Here is a 20,407-nt window from a genome sequence, read left to right as displayed (position 1 = left end):
TCCCCGTGTTATATGTATTATAATTTTTGTATTTATTAAAATAGAAAATGTGCAATCTGCTACATCTGTACTACAAGCAAATAGTAGAGAATATTTACATAATAATCCGTATGAGGAGGAAGGCTGTCTACTGACAGAAACCTCATGGGGTTATAAGTAACATTAGCGATTTAATAAATCTCTGCACCAGCATTTTTTTAACCGACGGGAGGGACTTTCTGTCAAGTTCGCTCCGCCTAAAATGGCTGTAAGAGGGTTTGTATGAGCGGTTAGTTTGGTGTAAAATTTTCTCAAATGGTTGGATTGTAACGTTGTTAATGGTTTCTATGTTCAGATAATTGTGGAGCAAGTTGTTGGAAACATACCAAGGTGCAGGAGTTAGAAAACAGATAATGAAAGATTGTTAACGCTTGAATTGTTTTTATTTGGAATGCTTTGGCGCAGCACCATATCTGTAATCCATAAGCCCAAACGGGCACTAACAATGATTTATAAATAATTCGTTCTATTGCTGAAGGAAAGATTCGATTTAAGAATAAGACACGGAAGAGGTGTAGTGTTGTTATTGAGTTTTCTCCTTGTTGGTCCCAAATGTGGGTCCCAGATGAGACATTTATCTAAAACATGGCCCTAATAATTAATTTAAGTTTTTATTGAAATTTTCACGCCCTCAAAATGAAGAATAGGTGAGGTTTATCTTCTATAAGGCGAGAGGAACATGGAAGGATTTTTCGACCTTCATTTTGATTTTCCAATTGGATCTTTCTACTTTTATAGAATACGATTGAAGATTGCATTTAAAGTTGGAAAAAAATGTATTACCTCATCCCACAACAAATGTGTGATTTGATAGCCAACTAGTAAATGTCGGATTTTATAGTATGTATTAGAGAAGTGTAGTTAAAACGCAACAGTGTTTTTTTCGGCGCGCTTAGGAAAATGCATATTTTCATCGTGACAGACCATAACTCAACGTCATCGAAATGAATCAAATAAACGACGTTATATTTCCGACACGGTAGTTATCGCGTAACGATGGATTCCAGTAGATTACTCCAGTTGGATTATCTGGTAAAATAAATCGGACGGGAGAGCCGCTCTTAAATCTTCGGTCCGTCGACGATTACGGATTTAGCACGACGAACAACAACAGGAATAGCACGCAATAATGGAGGTTGAAGGATATTCAGTAAACCGATAAACTCGACGCGTATAAATATTATTGTGTCGTATTGTTGTCAGTGGCGATGATACTTATGCGACAAAGAAACATTGCCTACCCAGTTTTTGTTTGCGTGCGGTGTAGTAAGCGCTCTGGCATTTTACGTTTAAATATTCATTATCCTATAATTAATGACACTATTGATCATAGAAGTATATGTGTATGTACAGAATATATGAAATTGACATTTAAAATATTTCACATACTCTGTGATAAATGTGCACAATAAGCCGTACGCAGGAGTTTGTGTTTCAATCACGGTGCACCATGAACCACTGAACAAGTATGATAAGTCCGTTGAGACGCGTAGGTAGTACGTCTCACACAGTGACGCAACCAGATTTGGTTTTCGGGGGGGAGGGGGGGGGTGTGAATTTGAAAAAAATAAGCATTTTCTATAGATGTTTAGTGGGGACAAGGAAGTCAGATAAAGTTAGGTTTATGAGTAAAACATTCAAATTACAAAGTAAACTGTTTAAATTCTATTTCACATTGTGATACCACAAAAAAAATTGTATCATATAATCGACTATCGAGAAATCGTAGTAGCAAGGTTATTGATGTATTAAAATTGAACGGAACGTTACAAGACGTTTCATATTGTCATCAATTATAATACGAATAATGTATGTATTTAATGTCAATCAGCCGTTTCGCGTCTTCAAGATAAACTATTTTTATTCCTACGTAGAATTTGTAAAAACCTCAAAAACATTTCGGGAGGGAAGGGTTACAAACTCCAAACCTCACCAATAGTTGCTCCACTGGTCACATATACGTACGCACACGTGCGGTGTGATGGGTTACGAAAGGAGAGGTTCCGCCGCGCGCAAGCAACTAAAGAGCCATGGTCTCACGAACGAGAATGATATACCAGTAGATCGGTGATCGCCGTGATCGATATTTTCCCATAAGCCCGGGATTTCTTTATCACGTTGTCTATGACGATTGTACCTAGGTACTCAGTAGTGAAAGTGCATTTGTACTTCAGTGTGTTACCATAGATCGTATTGAATAAATATTAGCGTGATTACGCGATGACGGAAAGACGAGTATTAAAAGAGCCGGTGTAGATCCGGCATTTATCGACGAAGTTATCAAACTTTTCTCAAACAATTAGAAAAATAGATTTAACCTACAAAGCGATATGAGTATTAAAAGGGTTTGCAAAAAGCAGTGTTTATTTATACCTGACTGTTATACATTACCGTTGAATTCACATTTGTTTTAAATGTTGTTCCCCTTTAATACGAAACCCAGTTTCGCCGTCGATTGCTGTTGCACGTACAATTGTGTAGTAGGTCCCCTGCCCAAAGCAACCTTCGGCTAACCGTATATGCTTATAAAATGTCTCTGGGATTAATGGTTCATCCTGTAGGTACGATCGCGACCTGACGGTTTTTTACCGATACGCTTGTGCGATTACGATGAAGTTATTGCCAGCCCCGAGTCAAGGGGCCCACGCAAAACGGGATATATCTTACGACCGTTAACGATTGCTGTTCGAAAATAATTTTATCTTTCACGTCACCACGTACCCGGTCGTTGGCCGATTCCGTATGTCGATGCACGTGTTGAACGGTAAGCGAAGTTTGACCGAGCGAGCGGCATTGAAGTGTCGCGCGAATACGGTGAAATGATTAGCGTGATGAAAGAAAAAAACCTCCGTCGGGCTTTACGACGCGATTGCACAATTTTAATTGGAAATAATTGTAAATAATTGAAATTTAAAATGGCACGGGCGCAGCATCATAATCGCCTAGGACGGTTAAGATGACAGCGTGCCGAAACGAACCGTTCAATCGTGACGCGAGAGATGTAATCGTTCAATTTTCGCACGTCCAAAGCTATGTCGGTTTCGCACGCGTTCGATCGCGTAGCAGTGAATAGTTGACGAGTTTCGTCTCCGCAACTTCACAAGCAGTGCACGCGGTCAGGTCCTCCATGATCCCGTACGGTCTCCAGTTCGAAAATTTCTATCGATCGTAGTGAGTCGTTTATTTACACGTTCGAAATCGTTTGTCGAAACCAAACCGAACGCTATACAGTTTCCGTACATTGCACATTAACAATGGGCGTGCGTTCGATAACTTGTGCGATTGCTTTCACGGTGATCTTCGTCGGTACCGGAAAACATTCCGTTTTCGCTTTTTCGGCCGTAAGTATATCGCGTTTCGATACAGAATATATCTGGTACTAACCGTACCGGTATACGGTTTTCGAAAAAAATTACTGGAAAAATAATAATTGTACGAGTTACACTTAACTATGTGTGTATCGTAATTGAGTAATATTTTTTTTCGGAATACTTTTACATCGAATTATTTCTTTATAAGTACCGCTGTAAGGACGAAATAAAGACCGAAAATGTGTTTTTGCTAAATCATTTCTATAAAACATCGCGTGCACGATCGCTATCAGAAATTTAAGCAGAATTAATCACAATACCTGTTTTCGTGTTTTGTTACAGAGCACACATATGTTTATGTTTACCTAATATAATAATTGCTATATGTATACGACTATTAGGATGATTATTATAATGTCCAGTTGTCTCCTACAGTACAACGACGGTGTTGTATTCCGACGTTTCGCATGAATAATATATCATATATTTTACGTTAACTGAAAAAATATGTAGATTTTAAAAACGTCACTAGAAAATAAATAATAAAAACTAGTTAATACAATATTAATTGTAGTTGTTAACTTTCCATCCGATACCAATAGGTTCAACTTGATACTTTGTTGTATTAAAAGTTAAGATTTTATGTTGGTCGTTTAAACGGCCGAATGCTGTAAGTCTGGTTGGGTAGTTCTCACCACCGTCGTGTCGTGATTTATTAATCACCGGTCGACAGAATAGCACGTTATCTCAGTTTGATACATACTATTATACTAACACGATATTTTAGATGATGACTATGATTATGAATTCTTGAAAAACTGAAAAATCTTTTTTTTTACATTTATGATCATTATCATTTTGGTATAATTTGGTCTAATAAATATAAATAAAAAAACTTAAATTGGAAGTAAATCATGACATTTAGTTGGTAGATTACAATGACTGTATATTGACGAGTTTTTAATTCTAATCAAAGCCAATGTTTAAACATTTTAATAGGTTATTGTATGTTATATAAACAAAAAAATTTAATTTCAAAATTAAATTCAACAAGGCTTTTTTTTATTGGTAAACATATTATATTTTTCCATGAATAAAGATTTTTTTGTAAAACATAAAAATTAAACTAGTAACCGAAAAAATTTTAACCATTCTTCCGACCATCTTTCCAAGTATAATTAAAATAAACTATTCAAATGTAGATAATACAAGATAAAAGTCAAACCAAATTATGAGTATTCATATAAAATGTTTAATAGATATATATGAATAAGTTATATTTAACATAATAAGTAATAAGAGCTTTATAAAAAAAAAAAAAAAAAATTAGTTCATCATTTTCATCACATTTATAACATATAAAGTAATAATTTCAATTTTTAACAATACAAATATTTTAAAAAAAAATCATTGAAAAATATATACTTGCATGTGCTAAATGTATACAAACAAACAAACAGAATATCAATAATTTAAATATATATAAAAAAAATTAATTAAAAAACAGTAAAAAAAAAAAAAAACAAAAATTATAACAATGATTAATTTTGTTGCAAATATGAGGAAACAGTTTTTTTCACTTCGTTGATAATAAATAAACAATTTACAACAACAATGTCTTTATAAATAGATTCATCTGAAACATACATTTTTATTTGAATTAGCATATTTTAAATAATTACATTTCAATAAACCAGTACCTATTATGAAAATAAAAAAAAAATTATAACTTACACATAAGTTTGTCAATCGGAAAGAAGGAAAGTAAGGATTTTTCCTGCTTTTCCATTATTTCTGTTATATTTAGATTCTTAATATGTGTTTTTACATAATACAAAATAGATATTAAGTCATCTATAAATTTGTCATTCATTTTTGAGCAAAATATAAAAGCATGACCCATTTCATCAGGTTTGAACATACCGGTCTAAAACAAAATGTTATATACAGTATTGATCAATCATAATGTATACATTATCATATTAAAAATATAACATAGTAAACTTGGTAATAAAAAATGTAATATTCATAGTTATAAATTATAAAATAATTAATTTTAATTACCTTAAGAAAAATATTAACAAGCACATAGAAAATACCAACATTAACTTGAGAAAGCAATGGATAACCAATTAATAAAAAATTGTCAGAAGCCTTAAGTTTTTTCAATGATTCTAAAATTGAAGTCAAAGAATCTAATTGTTTTCTGCTATTGTTTATACAATCATTGGTATAAATCGATGTTACATCACAAACAATCAATCGACCATGGACTGTTTGCTCTGGAATTTTAAGCTGAAAATATCTGTAATACACCAGAGAAATAAAATTAAAAATTAAATTACACAAAAATTTAAAAATTAAAAACTTACTCTTTACGCTTAATAGAGTTTTCTCTAGGCATAGTAAATGATGATCTTGCTCGATTGCTATAACCAATAAGTTCATTTGCACAAAATTTTGAGTTACGAATGATAGACACAGGCTTACCCATTTGCACAGTCAAATTAGATAAGTCAATTTTGGCATCCTATATCAAAAACAAAATAACAAACTTATATTAAATATTATGTGTTATCAAATTATTTTCATAATTATACTCACCTCTTTGGTAAACCATATAACTTCTTTATCATATTTCCATGAAAATTGATTGAAACTAGTCACTTGATCTTGAAGTAATTTAGCTTCAGCTGAATCTTGGCATTCTATTTTACGCAGTTTTTCAGTAAATGAATAATCCATTACTGCCTTTGTTGTTGAAACTTTTGGTAGATCAAACTGAATGGCCTGTTAAATAATAAATAATTTGGTGTTAATGATAATACATAATTTTTATTTTTATTCAACATTTAATTTAGATAAATTATTTATTTATTTAAAAATAAAGCTCCAAGTAGGTAATGTACAAGAGTTTGTAGGCAAATGAGTACAAAATTAATGGCAGAATGCAAAAATAAAAAAATCATACTTGAAGTTTATTTAATCCAACAATTTTCTGGGAACGGTCAATTGGTTTTATTTGAAATTTATCTACATATGTTTTAGCGACACAATATTGTAATTCTGTTAATGACTTTATATAATTTGTAGTTTTTTGCAAAAAACATTTTATATTATTCTCAATAACTTGAATTTGTAGTTCACTAAAATACTTTGAACATTTATACACGGATAGAAGAAAATCTTTAGGCAACTCTTCCAATGGAAACAAACAATTACCAGACAAGGCTAAAATTATAATAAAATAATTGTTATAGATTATTATAATATAATATTTAGTAAAACTTACCACGATAAGAAGTTGAGAAAAATTTATGTAAAAAAGGTTCTACGTATTCTAATCCCTTAAAACCTCGACAGACAACATATATCTCGGAATTCCCTTGTTTACTTGTAACTGGTTTTTTTATTTGTACCGAATAAAAAGCACAACATAATAAATACATTCGACATAACGTATTACACTCAAACATAGTAAACATTTTTAGAATAAATGTACCTCCTGTAATAATAATTTAAATTAGTAAAAATTGAGCTATTTTATCTATAATAATTTTATAAAAACTATAAGATTAAAACCAATAAAAGTTTTAATAATACCTTTTTCAAGTATCATTAAGGCAACCATTGTTTCTACCATCTGCAAACGTGTGACTATATTTTCCTGATCATTCGGATTATCTTGACAATCCATACTACCATCAGCTGTTACCTGAATATTATATAAATTACTTTATAATTAAAAAATTAACTATTGAAAAACTAATGAATAATTTTTTTCTTACCAAACTTGCTTTTTTGCCAAAACGAATTTTGACATAAGTGCAAAGATCTTTATAGAAGTATTTTTGAAAAAATATCTCCAGTTTGATCCTGACCAAAAAACCAATGGCTTATTGTATGCAATATGAATCTATCATCATTAATCATATCAGGTTCACCATTTCCTTCATGATATGGATTCAATGAAACACCAACCCAATCCCACTAAAAAAAAAAAAATACAAACAGTCAGCCAATGAAAAAATTAAAAAAAAATTAAATAAGTTTACTTACTTCGACATTTATATCTCTGCTACGAATAAAATGGTTTAGAGCAGAAATAAATGCTCCTGGAGCTTCACATAAGTGAACACTGTATAGTTTACCATCATCAATACTGTATTGAGGTATTACATCCTTATCATTCAGTATCTCATACAATTTTAACCAAGCTGTAGTCAATAGTTCAGGACGCCCAGCTCCTCTAACTTTATAAAGAACTTTATCAGCTGGATTCATTTGTTTGGTATTTTTGTGCCATTCAGCCAAGTTAAAATCATTAAGTTTATCTTTGACGATATTTAATGAATTTTTTAACGTGACAAAATCTGGTAACTAAAGAAAAAAATTTAATTAAATACTTAAATATATTTCTTTTTAACAAGTGTTTAACTGGGAAAGAGTGTATTTTTTTAAAATTATTCAGTTAATGTATACATCTACTAATTATTCTTAATGAGTCGCTAAGACAAAAATGGTCAGTATTCAAGGACAGTTGATTTTTATATGTTTGCTAACACTCTTTTAATGTTTTTTAAAGTTTAGCACTAGTTGCGTTAAAAAACCATAAGATTAAATGAAGGAAGACACACTTTTAAAAGTCTAATAGCATTACAGATAGCCATTAAATTGGATAATCGTTAATATTTCAAAATATGATAGTTCCAGCGGAAGTTTAGTTCACATAAATAATTAATACTTAATGGTTAAATCAACATATGTATTTTAAATTATAAACACTGTAGTATCTGCAAATGCAGTCTTAAACAGAGTTTGGACTCAAGAATGAGGTTTGATAAGTTTAGATTAATTATATTCTATATCTAAAAATGTGAGAGTAATTTAATTATAAATATAGGTATAATAATTGATACGTGTTTATTTACCTCCCATTTGCTACGACTTAGCATAGTTTTTAGTTCAGGTAGTACCCACTTGTTGGACGTAGACATTGTAAACTGTTTTAAAAAGAGTTGATTCACAATATTATCGTTTTTGCTGTTGAATTGTTTCGTGTTTTTAACCGTGTCATATTTTGAGTTCCCATTGGTGGTATTGTTAAATTGGTCTTCATCTTTAGCCATTTTAATTAAATAGGTTTTATTCCTTGCTATACGAAGCTTGTAGAGCTCACAAAGTTATATATTATGTGTATTCACCTGCGGGAAATTCAAAACTGTTACAAGTTATTGAATTTACAATTCAACAGGTGTTTTTAGTACGAGACTTGTGATAATTAGCATGTTATATTTTGTGTTAAAAAAAATATGTCAAATTCCAACAAAGGAATGCATCACATAGACGCATCTCATGAGAAGTGCACTTCAAATATATTTCAATTATCTATCACTAATGGATTTTCGGCTAATTTATCAATCATAATAACTTATTAATTTATTATTATAATAATACATTATTATTATTATAATTATCCAAGGCTGGGCAAGTTAATGATTTTTTTTATTTAACTCAGTTAAGTTAATTGCGTTTATTTTCAATTAAGTTAAAAAATATCATTAGTTTAACTTAACTTCAATAAATAAGTTAAATAAATTACAAAAAAAAAAAAATATTTACATTAAGCGAAGATATAAGTGATATATAATAATAATTTACAACAGATCTTATTTAACATTGACGATAATGAAAATGCAGAAAAATCTTATTAGACTCTAATTAGTGAATTAGAGTAGATAAATATACATTTATTTTTTGGAATTGTTTTTAAGCAATCAAAAAAACAAAAAAACACTCAAATTTATGTATGGTTTGTTTTTATTTTTTTTTTTTTATACAAATCACATATGATAAATATAATTTAAAAAAAGTATTCTTTTTAATGTTCAATAAAAGTATAAAAACTAAAAATAATTACTGCAGCTGAAAGTGTAACTTTAAAACTATACAGGTAATAAATGTATACAGTAGGTACAAAACATTTAAATAAATACATAATATTACTTAACTTTATTAAAATCAAAACAAATAAAACAATACAATGAACAGGTTAATCAAAATACCTATTGAATCTCAATAAAAGAGTTATCTCAAAATGTTGATTAGCTATTAAATTTCTTCTCTTATTCAATAATATATAATAATACATTATTATTATTATTTTTATTAAATATATTATTATTATTATAATTTTTTTATTATTATTATTTTTACTAAATATATCATTATTATTTTATTTTTATTATTATTATTAACTTATTATCATTTTTATAATTGAAAAAATTAATTCTATTAATAAGAATAATAGGGGTTCTATGAAAAACGTAAACGTAAGATAGAGAAGAGAGGAGTATTCACTGTCTATCTTATGCTGAAATGAGGGGAGGGGGTAAAAATGTTAAAAAATGTGCTGACGTAATACTTGAATGTTTCTAATGATAGAGGCGATTGAAAAATATTGTATATGTCTCTGTATACATCCAATTATTCCTTTAGGAATCAAGTTTATAAAACTTAAGTATATTTTTAAAAAACTACAAAAAATAAAATGTCTCTTTATTATTTGCCCTTTATTTCTTTTTCTTTTTTATTATTATTTTATAACTATTATAGTTACTTATTCACTTTTTTTTTTTTTTACTATTTTATTATATGAACCTGAAAAGATTATAAAAGGGTTACATTTTCTCACTTGATGATCTATCTGCTCAATACGAGTATATGTATTCATTGACTATTTTCAATGACTGCCAATATTTTGCTATATTGCATAAATATACAATTGACAAGTAATAATGCTTAAACTTTAAACTTTAAGTTTAAATGAAATTTTTAAAGTCCTCGGAAGGTATAAGAAAAAATCATATGTATCTGCATACAATTTCGTTGTTGGTGTGATAAATATCTTGTAAGAAATATTGTTAGTTAAAAACTAAATTTTAAATCGTCATAGCAACTCGTTATTGTTGATAGCCAATAATCAGTAATGTGTGAATAATTTTTTTTTTTTTTTATGATTAGTCTTAAATGAACCGATCGTAAAACTAAAATATAATTTTTAATATAAATAAATAAAACATTATAAGAGTCGATGCCAAATACAAACAATTAAATAAAATAATGAGAATCTCATGTTAGTACTTAGGATATCGTAGAACACTCACTTAGCAGATTATGTAAATATGATTTGCTACAAATTGTCTTTATAAAAATATGTTATATCAGCTCAGGAATTTTCAATCGAAATGAGATGTTATAATTAATAATAAATTTAACGGATTGTGCTTATAAAGCTAAAAATATTACAGGGAAGTTTTAGGTGTTAGGTTCTACATATAATTTTTAACTCATTACCATATATAGGAATCAAAGTTTTTAAAGTTATGGAAATTTAATAAATTATTGGTGTAATATTAAGTTGTAAAAAAATATAATTGTTTTGGAGATATCTCCTAACATTACCAAGTTGAAAAAATACCGATTCCGCTCATATCATATATGTTACAAAAGTTTAAAATGTGGTTGAAATAGAGTAAAATATTTTTTTTTATTATTATTATTATAATTAAAATAAGTCTCGAAAATGTATATTAGTTAAAAATATGTTTCTACTATTTATACAAACACGCTTTAATTGTAATGTAATAATAATGATAATCTTTTTTACGAGATATTAACTACAAATAAATATACATTTTAAAATTTAATTATTTTAACCTATTTGTTATAAGACATTTAAAATGTATTTTTTTGCTGTATATCCTCATTCACGAAATGTGTAAGTTATTATTATAATAAATTATAAAATAATTTTATGTTTGTAATGTTTGCACGTCTTTCGTATAGTAGGAACAGTCGTAAAATCTTGTATAATAACCAAAACATGGGGAAAAGGAATTAAGCTGGAAACGCACCGAGTGCAATATTTTGTTGCAAAACATTGTGTAGTGCAAAATTTTGTTTGGCAACAAAACAAAATTTCATATAAAAAAACGCATCAGATGCTACGTTTTGAAATAGTTTAATTGCAACAACATTATTTCAGTAATTACTTTCATAAAAAAAAAGTATTCATTAAACTAACGTTTTATCTCTCCTACCCGCTGAAATAAGCATAACGTTTTTTTTCTCACCATGTTTTAAAAATAATGTACTTCTTATTACTATTGTAGTCCTGTGACTGTGAAAAATATTCATGATTGATATGTACAGTGTACACCGAAAAATGTGTTCAAAACGATAGAATAGATATTTGTAAAGTATATTTATAAACTCTTTTATTTATAATTAAAACGATTTCAACAATTAAAATAATTGTAAATATAAACTTGTGCACGTTTCATAATAGTTAACGGTTAAGTAAGTTTTGTGAACAGTGCCGCAAAAACCGGGTGTGCAGAGTGTGCCACGCACACAGACCCTAAGACATACATAAATTTGGAGGGGTGGATAGTCCCAGCCTGAAATAAATTATACTTTACAAACACACAATTTTTTAATAATAAAAAAAATTTTTAAATGCAGGTAAGGTTGTTATAATATTTATTTAACAATGAGTCCATTGAGTATTTGAGTAGGCATACAATATACCTACCTAAACTACTTAAATAAATTGACTACATAAATATGTAATCAAGTATAATATATAACAGTTATAGGTATTTAGTTTGATATATATACATACATCATACACTAACTGATGCGAAATGTATTTTAAAACCTACAAAAATTGATACTTAAATTGAACAAAAATAAATCCTAGGAAGCGGCTCAATATAATTACCGCACACGAGCTTCCTATTTCGTAATTGCGGCAGTGTCTGTGAACGTACTATCTAAAAATATATAACTATATAAAATATAAAAATCATCTGTAAATGTGTTTTTTAATTATTTTTTGAATAAATCGAACGTTGTTGTGTTTTTTTACTTTAAGGGTGATCAAATTAAAAATAATGGATATCCACTGGAAACGTACGCAGTTGAAACCCAAGATCATTACATGGTAGGTTTGGAACGGATACCGTACGGTAAAAGTGGAAACAAAACAATCGGCAAACCAATCTTGCTGTTACATGGATTGTATGGGACTTCCATGTATTATACACTTAGCAATATATCACTTAGTAAGTGAAATTGAAATGGAACTCATCAACGGCTACACTTAAAGAATGTTAAAAACACCCGTGACGGTTATATTTATTTTTCGTTCAAACGCATATGGATTGAGCTCTTAAAGGCCGAAAACTTGAAAGAGATTAGCATGTATTAAAAAAGCTTTGTTATCGGCCTTTGATGGTTTTTTCCGCTGTATATGCATTATTAAAGTTTAGTCATAAATACAACCGACGGAAAAACCAACTTCGCCGACAATCGTTGCTACCCATCGGTGTGCTTTTGAAATTCATACGGGGCTCTCACTTGGTCTCTCCGCAAATGATACCCCTGCAATTTGCATATTAATTAAACACTGTCGTTTACATGTTACGCGCGCAGAATAATAATGTCTGTTTTCTATCGAATAAAGGTTTCACGTTATCCGATGCTGGTTTCGACGTTTGGTTGCTCAATTTCCGGCTGGCCGGTATTTCCAAGTACATAAAAAATCCAAAGACCGGCGTAGTGCCTTCATTGAGGAACGTTTCATGGGATTTCAGGTGAGATTACTGCAAAGGATCAATTTTTTGACCGGGACAATATTCCAACACTTAATCGACTGTTAAACACACAGAAATAGCCGGTTGTTGTACAGTGCGGAACTCGTGAGTTAAAAAATGTAACGAATGAAAATAGTGAACAGGAACAATATTGTGTTCGTCGTTGACCGCTGGTCACGATTGTTCGCTTATCAATTCTACCGAGAATATCTAGAATATTTGGTATAAATGTGTTGGTACTGACAGTTCCTATCGTCGAAATCATTTGTAAATTCGATAAGTTTTTTTGACTTTGACTTCGTCTGTAAGACTATCGGATGAACATCGAGAAATCATTCAAAGTGAACATAATACCCGACTGTTCACGAATATGCTTTTCCTCCTGATACAGTTAATACAATTACATAACTATCGTTTCTTTTAGGGTGCAGTTATGGACTGCTTAACGCGTATTCGTTTGTAAAATGTCATACTGGTCATTTGTAGGGCTCGTAAGTTCATACATTTGCATATCAATCTTGAAAAGTTGTATTTAATGCTAGATGACATAGAAATCCATTTAAATGTACTACTGTTAAATATGTGAAATCTTATTTTGCAGGTTTTTGCATATTTGGCATATTTATGCATATTATACCACATTCAATTAGAATTTATCAAAAATCTAAATGGAAAATATATATAAAATTAAAAAAAGAAATTGTACTATCTTTCTTTTTTATTTTCTTGAAACTCGTACATTTAATGAATAAATTTGTTTCAAAAGTTTCAAATTTAAAATGAATTACTGACAAAGATGTATATTATACGCAGTTCATGAAGGCTCAAGAATAGTTTTAAATAGTATTTAAATCTATTTTTATTTTTTTTTTTTTTAATAATGACATAAAAAAATAAAATATAGGTATAATAAAAATGAATAGATAATTCATGTTATTTCAAAAATTATTTATGATTTTTTTATGTAAGTATTTTTAAGTGCATAATTTTAGATATTTAGCGCATATAAATGCATATTTTTTAACTTTTTAAAACATATTTAAAAGCATATTTTGTCAATTTTAAGTGCATAAATGCATGCTTATTTAGGCATTTTTTAAGGGCATGAACTTACGAACCCTGGTCATATGCAAACAGATAAATATAATTATCAGAAACAATATACATTATGTTCGTTCCAGTTGTATTCGTATAGCGATTGTTGAATTGAGAAATTTGTTATATTTTTTACGATACGTGCCACGAACATTGTATTATGCTCATAAAACGACTGAAATAGCTATTATCGTATTAATATAAGTTAAATACTTACGAATTGTGTGCTCACCTGTACCAAAGAACGATAAATATAACGATAAATAATAATAATTAATCCATAAATTTAATTAAATAATAATATCGAATACAATACACATTACTACGATGACATTGAAAATAAAATGAATTATTATGTTCAAGTTTTGACGAGTTGGGAATATACGACACAACAGCAGCCATTGACTTTATATTGAAGAAGACTGGACATACTACGCTACATATGGGCGGCTATTCTTTCGGGGCTACTATATGCCTAATTGCATTAGCAGAAAGACCGGAATACAACGAAAAAATCGATAAGTTGGTGTTGATAGTGCCAACGGCCAGGATGATGTATTACGACAAAAGACTTATTATTTTAAAAATTTTTCCCTTCATATTCCACGTAAGAACCGAATTTATTATTAATAGGATTTCCCCAATGGAAGGAAAACGTTTATAATGAATTATAATTTATAATTATAAATGTTAAAAACCAAATGAATCTCATAAGTCATCATTAATCATAATTTATATGAAAAGGATTATTTTTGCCCTTTAACTCGGAATACAACATGATATAATTAAATTGTTTGCGGACAATTATTCGCATGACTCCTGTTGGCGGTTATTTTAAAGCCTATAAGCTACAGTTAAAATCGAATTCATAAATTCGACAAAAAAATTAGCCTTTATTGACCATACAAATTTGTAAATCAAAAATGTATACATGAAATATTTTAGTGGTAACAAAAGATATTAATGAAACAACTGTATTCATTTATCTCTATTGACGTGCTTAAAATCTACGTTTTAAATGCAAGTATCACGAAATTTATCTCTACGAAGTTCGTATACTCTTACACAGTTAGTTGTCAACGTTGAACAATCATTTTCTCGATCCGTTTGTGGGGCATTGAAAATATTATCTCTCGCAATTGTTACCACAGATAGGATAATTTCAATTTCTAGTGCTTTAACCGTTTCTCAATACAATGTACGTGTTCGGGTTTTCGATTAGATTTTTTTTAATTTCATATCATAAATCAATGCAATTTTCCAAATGCTATTGTTGAAATAATTATTAAATTGAAAACATTTTTTACCACATTAAAATGATTTTGTTTCGAAGAGGACGTTAAAAGATAGACATTATGTGCCGAAAATGAAACATCCAGATGATCAATGGTTCGGACGTCAGTGCAAAGAAAATATATACATGAAACCGTTTTGCTTGTACGTAATGACCCAGGTCCAAGGCAACCTATTGGCCATAGATTACGTAAGTAACTCATTGATTATCGTTGCAATCGTTTAATCGTTTTTCTTGTCTACACAACAATTATACATTGTCTATTCAAATGCGATTACTAATCGGTCGCTATTTTTTTCAATTTATCCAAACACGCACCTACACACGTTACGTCTAAATTATGTATATTAAAATATGTGATTTATTTAGAATACCATAGAAATTTTGAGAACATATCCTCAACCGACATCTGTCAAAGTAATGACGCATTATTTCCAACTCGTACGCGAAGGTAAGACATTTCCTAATCAAATCTCTCCAACGTAAGAACGTCATTATTTGCATTATCATAATGTTGTGTTATTCGCTTAGCAACCGATAATCGTTTATTGGCTGTAAAACGTAAGGAGGCGGGTGTTTACCGTCCAAATCATGTTCACGCTTAAAATATTTATGAGAATCGTGATGTTACGACGAGCGGATTAGAAATAATGTAATGCCGTGTGATCGTTAATGCTCAGGTAAACAGTGCTTGGGCTAAATTTTTAAATCGCGTCAAACGATCACATTTTAGACACATGTCATTAAAAACACTCGCACGATGCGTACAACGAGACTTAAGTCGAACAGTAGTATTATTTAAGTGTACGTAACGATTTTCATCGGAATTAGAATGCACCGTATGAATGGATGTTTAAAAACATATATTTCAAAACATCATTTTACTCGTCAAATACGATTTCCGTAGTTTTTCGAAAATTGACCAACATCGAACGTTGATGAAGTCTTGTTCTTTGTTCAGCTCTCGATCATCTACATGGACATATGATAACGTTAATAACACAATGAGTTTTGCAATAAAAATATGATGTTTGATAAACTATGTGGACGGTAATGATTCGCCTGCTGCCCCGTTCGACAGTAAATCGTGTAACATTTTAATCATCGAGTTCCACCGAAATGTTTTCCAGATTATTTCCGAAAATATGATTACGGAAAAGTCGGTAATATGAAACATTACAACTCCACTACGCCTCCGGATTATGATTTGTCTAAAATAACAGCGGCCACGTACATATATCAATCAAAGCGTGATATTATAGCTCCGCCCAAAGTAATTACTATAATATGTTTTATAGCATTTTTTTAATTTTTTTTTTTACGACGTTGGTTTGAAACAATAATCATAAACGCAATAAACAGCAATTATTAACGTAAGCATATTTTACGACTATTGACATTGGGAAGGTAAACAATTAGTGTACGAAACCTGATAGTATGCATTAATTAAAATACGTACCAAAAAAAAAAAAAAACATTTCATTATTATTATTTATTTATTTATTCAAATATATAATGGGCTCCACTGAACAGGTTCGTCTATGTTTGAAACGGTATTATAAATATAGATCCTACCATCAGAACTTATTGCGTGATAATTTATTCCAAAGAATATCAGACACATATGAATCATAATTAATTTTTACTATATCCAGTTCATAATATGATTATTTAGTTGAATGTTTAAATCTTAATTTTGGGTCTCGCGAAATCGATATTTTGACTATCATCTAAGGAATATTTACTTTTTATCAACTGTGGTATTAAATTTAGATATTTTACGTGTAAAACACTTAATTTAAATCAAGAAAATTATTGCTAATAATGTGTAATTGTACATTAACTGAAAGTAATACGTTTGTTTTTATAATTTCAGGACGTAAAATGGTTAATAGATCGACTTCCAAATGTCAAGAACGTCACTATGGCGAAGAAATTTAGTCACATGGGATTTGCTATTAGTCCAAATGCTAGACCTTATAATCTTTTAATTGTTAAACACTTGTTGGAAAAAAATTGACAAGACATACAAAATATAAAACGCGTACCGTTGTGTTAACGAGAACCGTGTTTAATTATGTATATAATATACGTATATTTAATACATAACTATAACATTGTCAATACGATTAATTTACTATTATTGTTATTATTAACAGTTAAAAATATTTTATTGATCGTATTTTAAATCACTCGAAATTCTTTTATCCGAACAGTTAACATACTCGTACATCACTTCTAATATTTGAAAAAAACCATAGTCATATATTGCAACTGTCGATTGTAAAATAGTAAAATACGATTTATTGTGATGACAGTGAAACACTAGGTTAATCATATACTTTATATCCTTAAATTTAAGGTAATCGGTATCGTTATTCTCATTCCTAACTTTTTTCATGACTATAAAAATATATATATTTTTCAATAATGAATGTAATAATTTTATTAGACAAAACAAATATTATACAAATTATATATATATATATATATAATATTATTACGTAAAAGCGTACTGTGTTCCATAGTTTTATAATTACAGGATGATTGTATTTAAAATTAATTAAATTACATAAAATACATCAGATATGTGTTACGCTATTCGAATTGAGGTGTTCCCATAAGCCAGTGGTCTTCAACCTTTTTATGCAGCGGGCCACATATTATTTTTTTTAAATCTTGCATTCGTAGTATAGACATGTATTATGTATAAAAGTTTAGTTTTATTCTTACGATTTTTAAAATTAGGTTGGTACATTTAAAATTACAAATTAGTAAATTTAATAATTCAAAAAAATAGTTATTGGACCATTTTTCTTGAAAAACACGACTTTCATCCGAGACTACGTTTTTTACTCACCGACATATTGTATAAATATTATGAAGAAAAAATATGAAATCGAAAGTTTTACACATAAACGAGAATATTGTGCTCGTTCCACAATCGATTACGAACCAACAGACAATAATAATAATTATTATATCTTATTATTATTATATCTTGATAGGTAATTCAATTTATCTTATCACATATTTCCGATAGCGATAGCTTAACTGTTATAATTTTATTGAACTAGAAAATGTACATGCTAAATTTAAAATGTGAACGCGGGCCGCATAAAATGACAGGGTGGCCCACGGGTTAAAGACCCTTGCCATAAGCGATACAAATATGATTTGTCACAAGTCGAGAATGCACTTGATTTGCCTATTCAATACGCCGCGAGCGAACGCTATGAAATAATCGGTCGTAATCTTATAGTAACACGGGAGTTACCCGTTAAAAGTATACCTTTCTCTTTTCCGCCAAATAGTGAATTGGTTGCTAATCTTGTTTTTTGTATCAGTCGATGTACCGTCAATGTTACGATGCAGCCAAGCGCTTTCTAGTATTGTTAACGATTAAAGTTAAAAAAGAAAAAAAAAGAAATACTGGATTAACTTATTTCATTTGTTGAAAAATTGAATAGGCGGAAGAGAAAAAGGTACACATTTGGCGAAAACCGGCCGTACCCAGGAACACTCGTGTCATCCGTCACGGGTACAGGTCAAGTACAAGTCGACATGATTGGCCGGAAACCGTTCGAGCAGAGAGTGCGCCGTGGATCGCCAGAAAGGCAACGAGTCAGGTGACGGCGATCCCGAAACACAGTGGCGTAGGAAGACTCGCTAACACCCTTGGCAAACTTGAAAAAAAACGCTTTTTAACCAATTAAAATTAGATGTCATGATATTTTTTTTAAGGATACAATTTATACTTATAAGTTATTATTACAGTGTTAATTTTAAATTTAAAAATTTGCTTATCTCGCTTTATAGCTAGCTAATTCATCGATAATTTCTTCATATGAAATTTTTCATTTAAATGCCCTATTTTCATAATTTCATCATTAAATTCACACGTAGTGTGCATTAATAGACAACATCTACGTATTTCAAAAAGTATAATAGAAAAATGTCGATTTTATTGTAGGATAAAAATACGACTTTTGATACAATTTTGTGCCCCTTTGCAGTTCGCGCCCCTGCGTAGGCACAGTTCGCCATACCCTTACTACGCCACCGTCCCGAAGCATATTGGGATCACCGTCTGTCGTCGTCTGCGCTGTGCCTGGCAGGAAACTACTCGTTCGCGGACCGGGAGGCGATTGTGACAAGATTTTCAATCTATTGCACATTGATGATAAGAGGTAAACTGGTCCTCATCGAGCTAAACGACATGTAGGCCGCCAAACGGTGCGTGCCCAACCTGCACCCCTGTTTTCGTTGGACGAGACAAAATCGTAAAACGCTACAAGTATTTTTTTTTTTTTACATCTTTTTGTTTTCGTTTTGGAAGTCGATAGTTGCGCTGCGTTCACCGTTTCCGTCGTATCAACGTCTGCTCAAGCACTCATATGACTGTTGGTGACGACGTCACACGAAATCCATAAGAACGTTGAAGATGTTCCAAGCACACTTGAATCGATGACCGCGGAACAGTGGTCAGATTTGACGAACGAATTCAACAGTTTCCCGAGAAAGGGAACGCAACCCCGTCGAAAGAGATTCGATGGACCAAAATGTCTACGTCACCGTATTGATCTATTTTTTTCCGTACCGATAACATGGTTCTACGATAAAAACAATCTAAGCTTTCTTTGCCCCGCCGAAAGACTTTACATTTTTTCAACGCATCATTGGACGTTCGTGGCTTAAAGATTCGCAGGGTGGTGACAAAAGCCCCGAGCTCCAAGGACGCAATGCGATCAATAACCATTCGTAAGTCGTTCGCGGGAGAGTTTATGCGCGATTATTATAAAACGTTTTCCTGCAACACTTTAAAGGCAGCCAGGTGCCAAATGCTTCGCAGACATTATCGAAATCAAAAGCATTGACAAGGCGGCTAAAGACGACGATATTGTTATTCAACAACATGCCATTATTCGAATCGTCAAGTACTATTACTGCTCATACACTACACTACTGTTATAACCTGGTTACGAGTATATTACGATGTCATAAGCGTC

The 20,407-nt window shown here is 30.4% G+C and overlaps 1 protein-coding gene and 1 pseudogene across 1 annotated transcript; one reads left to right on the top strand and one right to left on the bottom strand.

Moving 5' to 3' along the window:
• Positions 1-4,891: 4,891 nt before the first annotated feature.
• On the bottom strand, positions 4,892-8,479 carry LOC112679396 (annotated as a pseudogene).
• A 3,875-nt stretch (positions 8,480-12,354) lies between these two features.
• Positions 12,355-16,003, top strand: LOC112679394 (gastric triacylglycerol lipase-like). Its single transcript, XM_025549185.1, has 6 exons — positions 12,355-12,478; positions 12,880-13,009; positions 14,468-14,711; positions 15,438-15,587; positions 15,768-15,849; positions 15,930-16,003. Exons 1-6 carry the CDS (start codon positions 12,355-12,357, stop codon positions 16,001-16,003), a joined length of 804 nt encoding a protein of 267 aa, XP_025404970.1.
• Positions 16,004-20,407: the final 4,404 nt, after the last annotated feature.

The sequence above is a fragment of the Sipha flava genome, unplaced genomic scaffold (assembly GCF_003268045.1).
Source record: "Sipha flava isolate LNK unplaced genomic scaffold, YSA_version1 134_pilon_pilon, whole genome shotgun sequence".
NCBI classification, from domain to species: Eukaryota; Metazoa; Arthropoda; class Insecta; order Hemiptera; family Aphididae; genus Sipha; species Sipha flava.
This window is presented reverse-complemented; position numbering and strand designations above follow the sequence as displayed.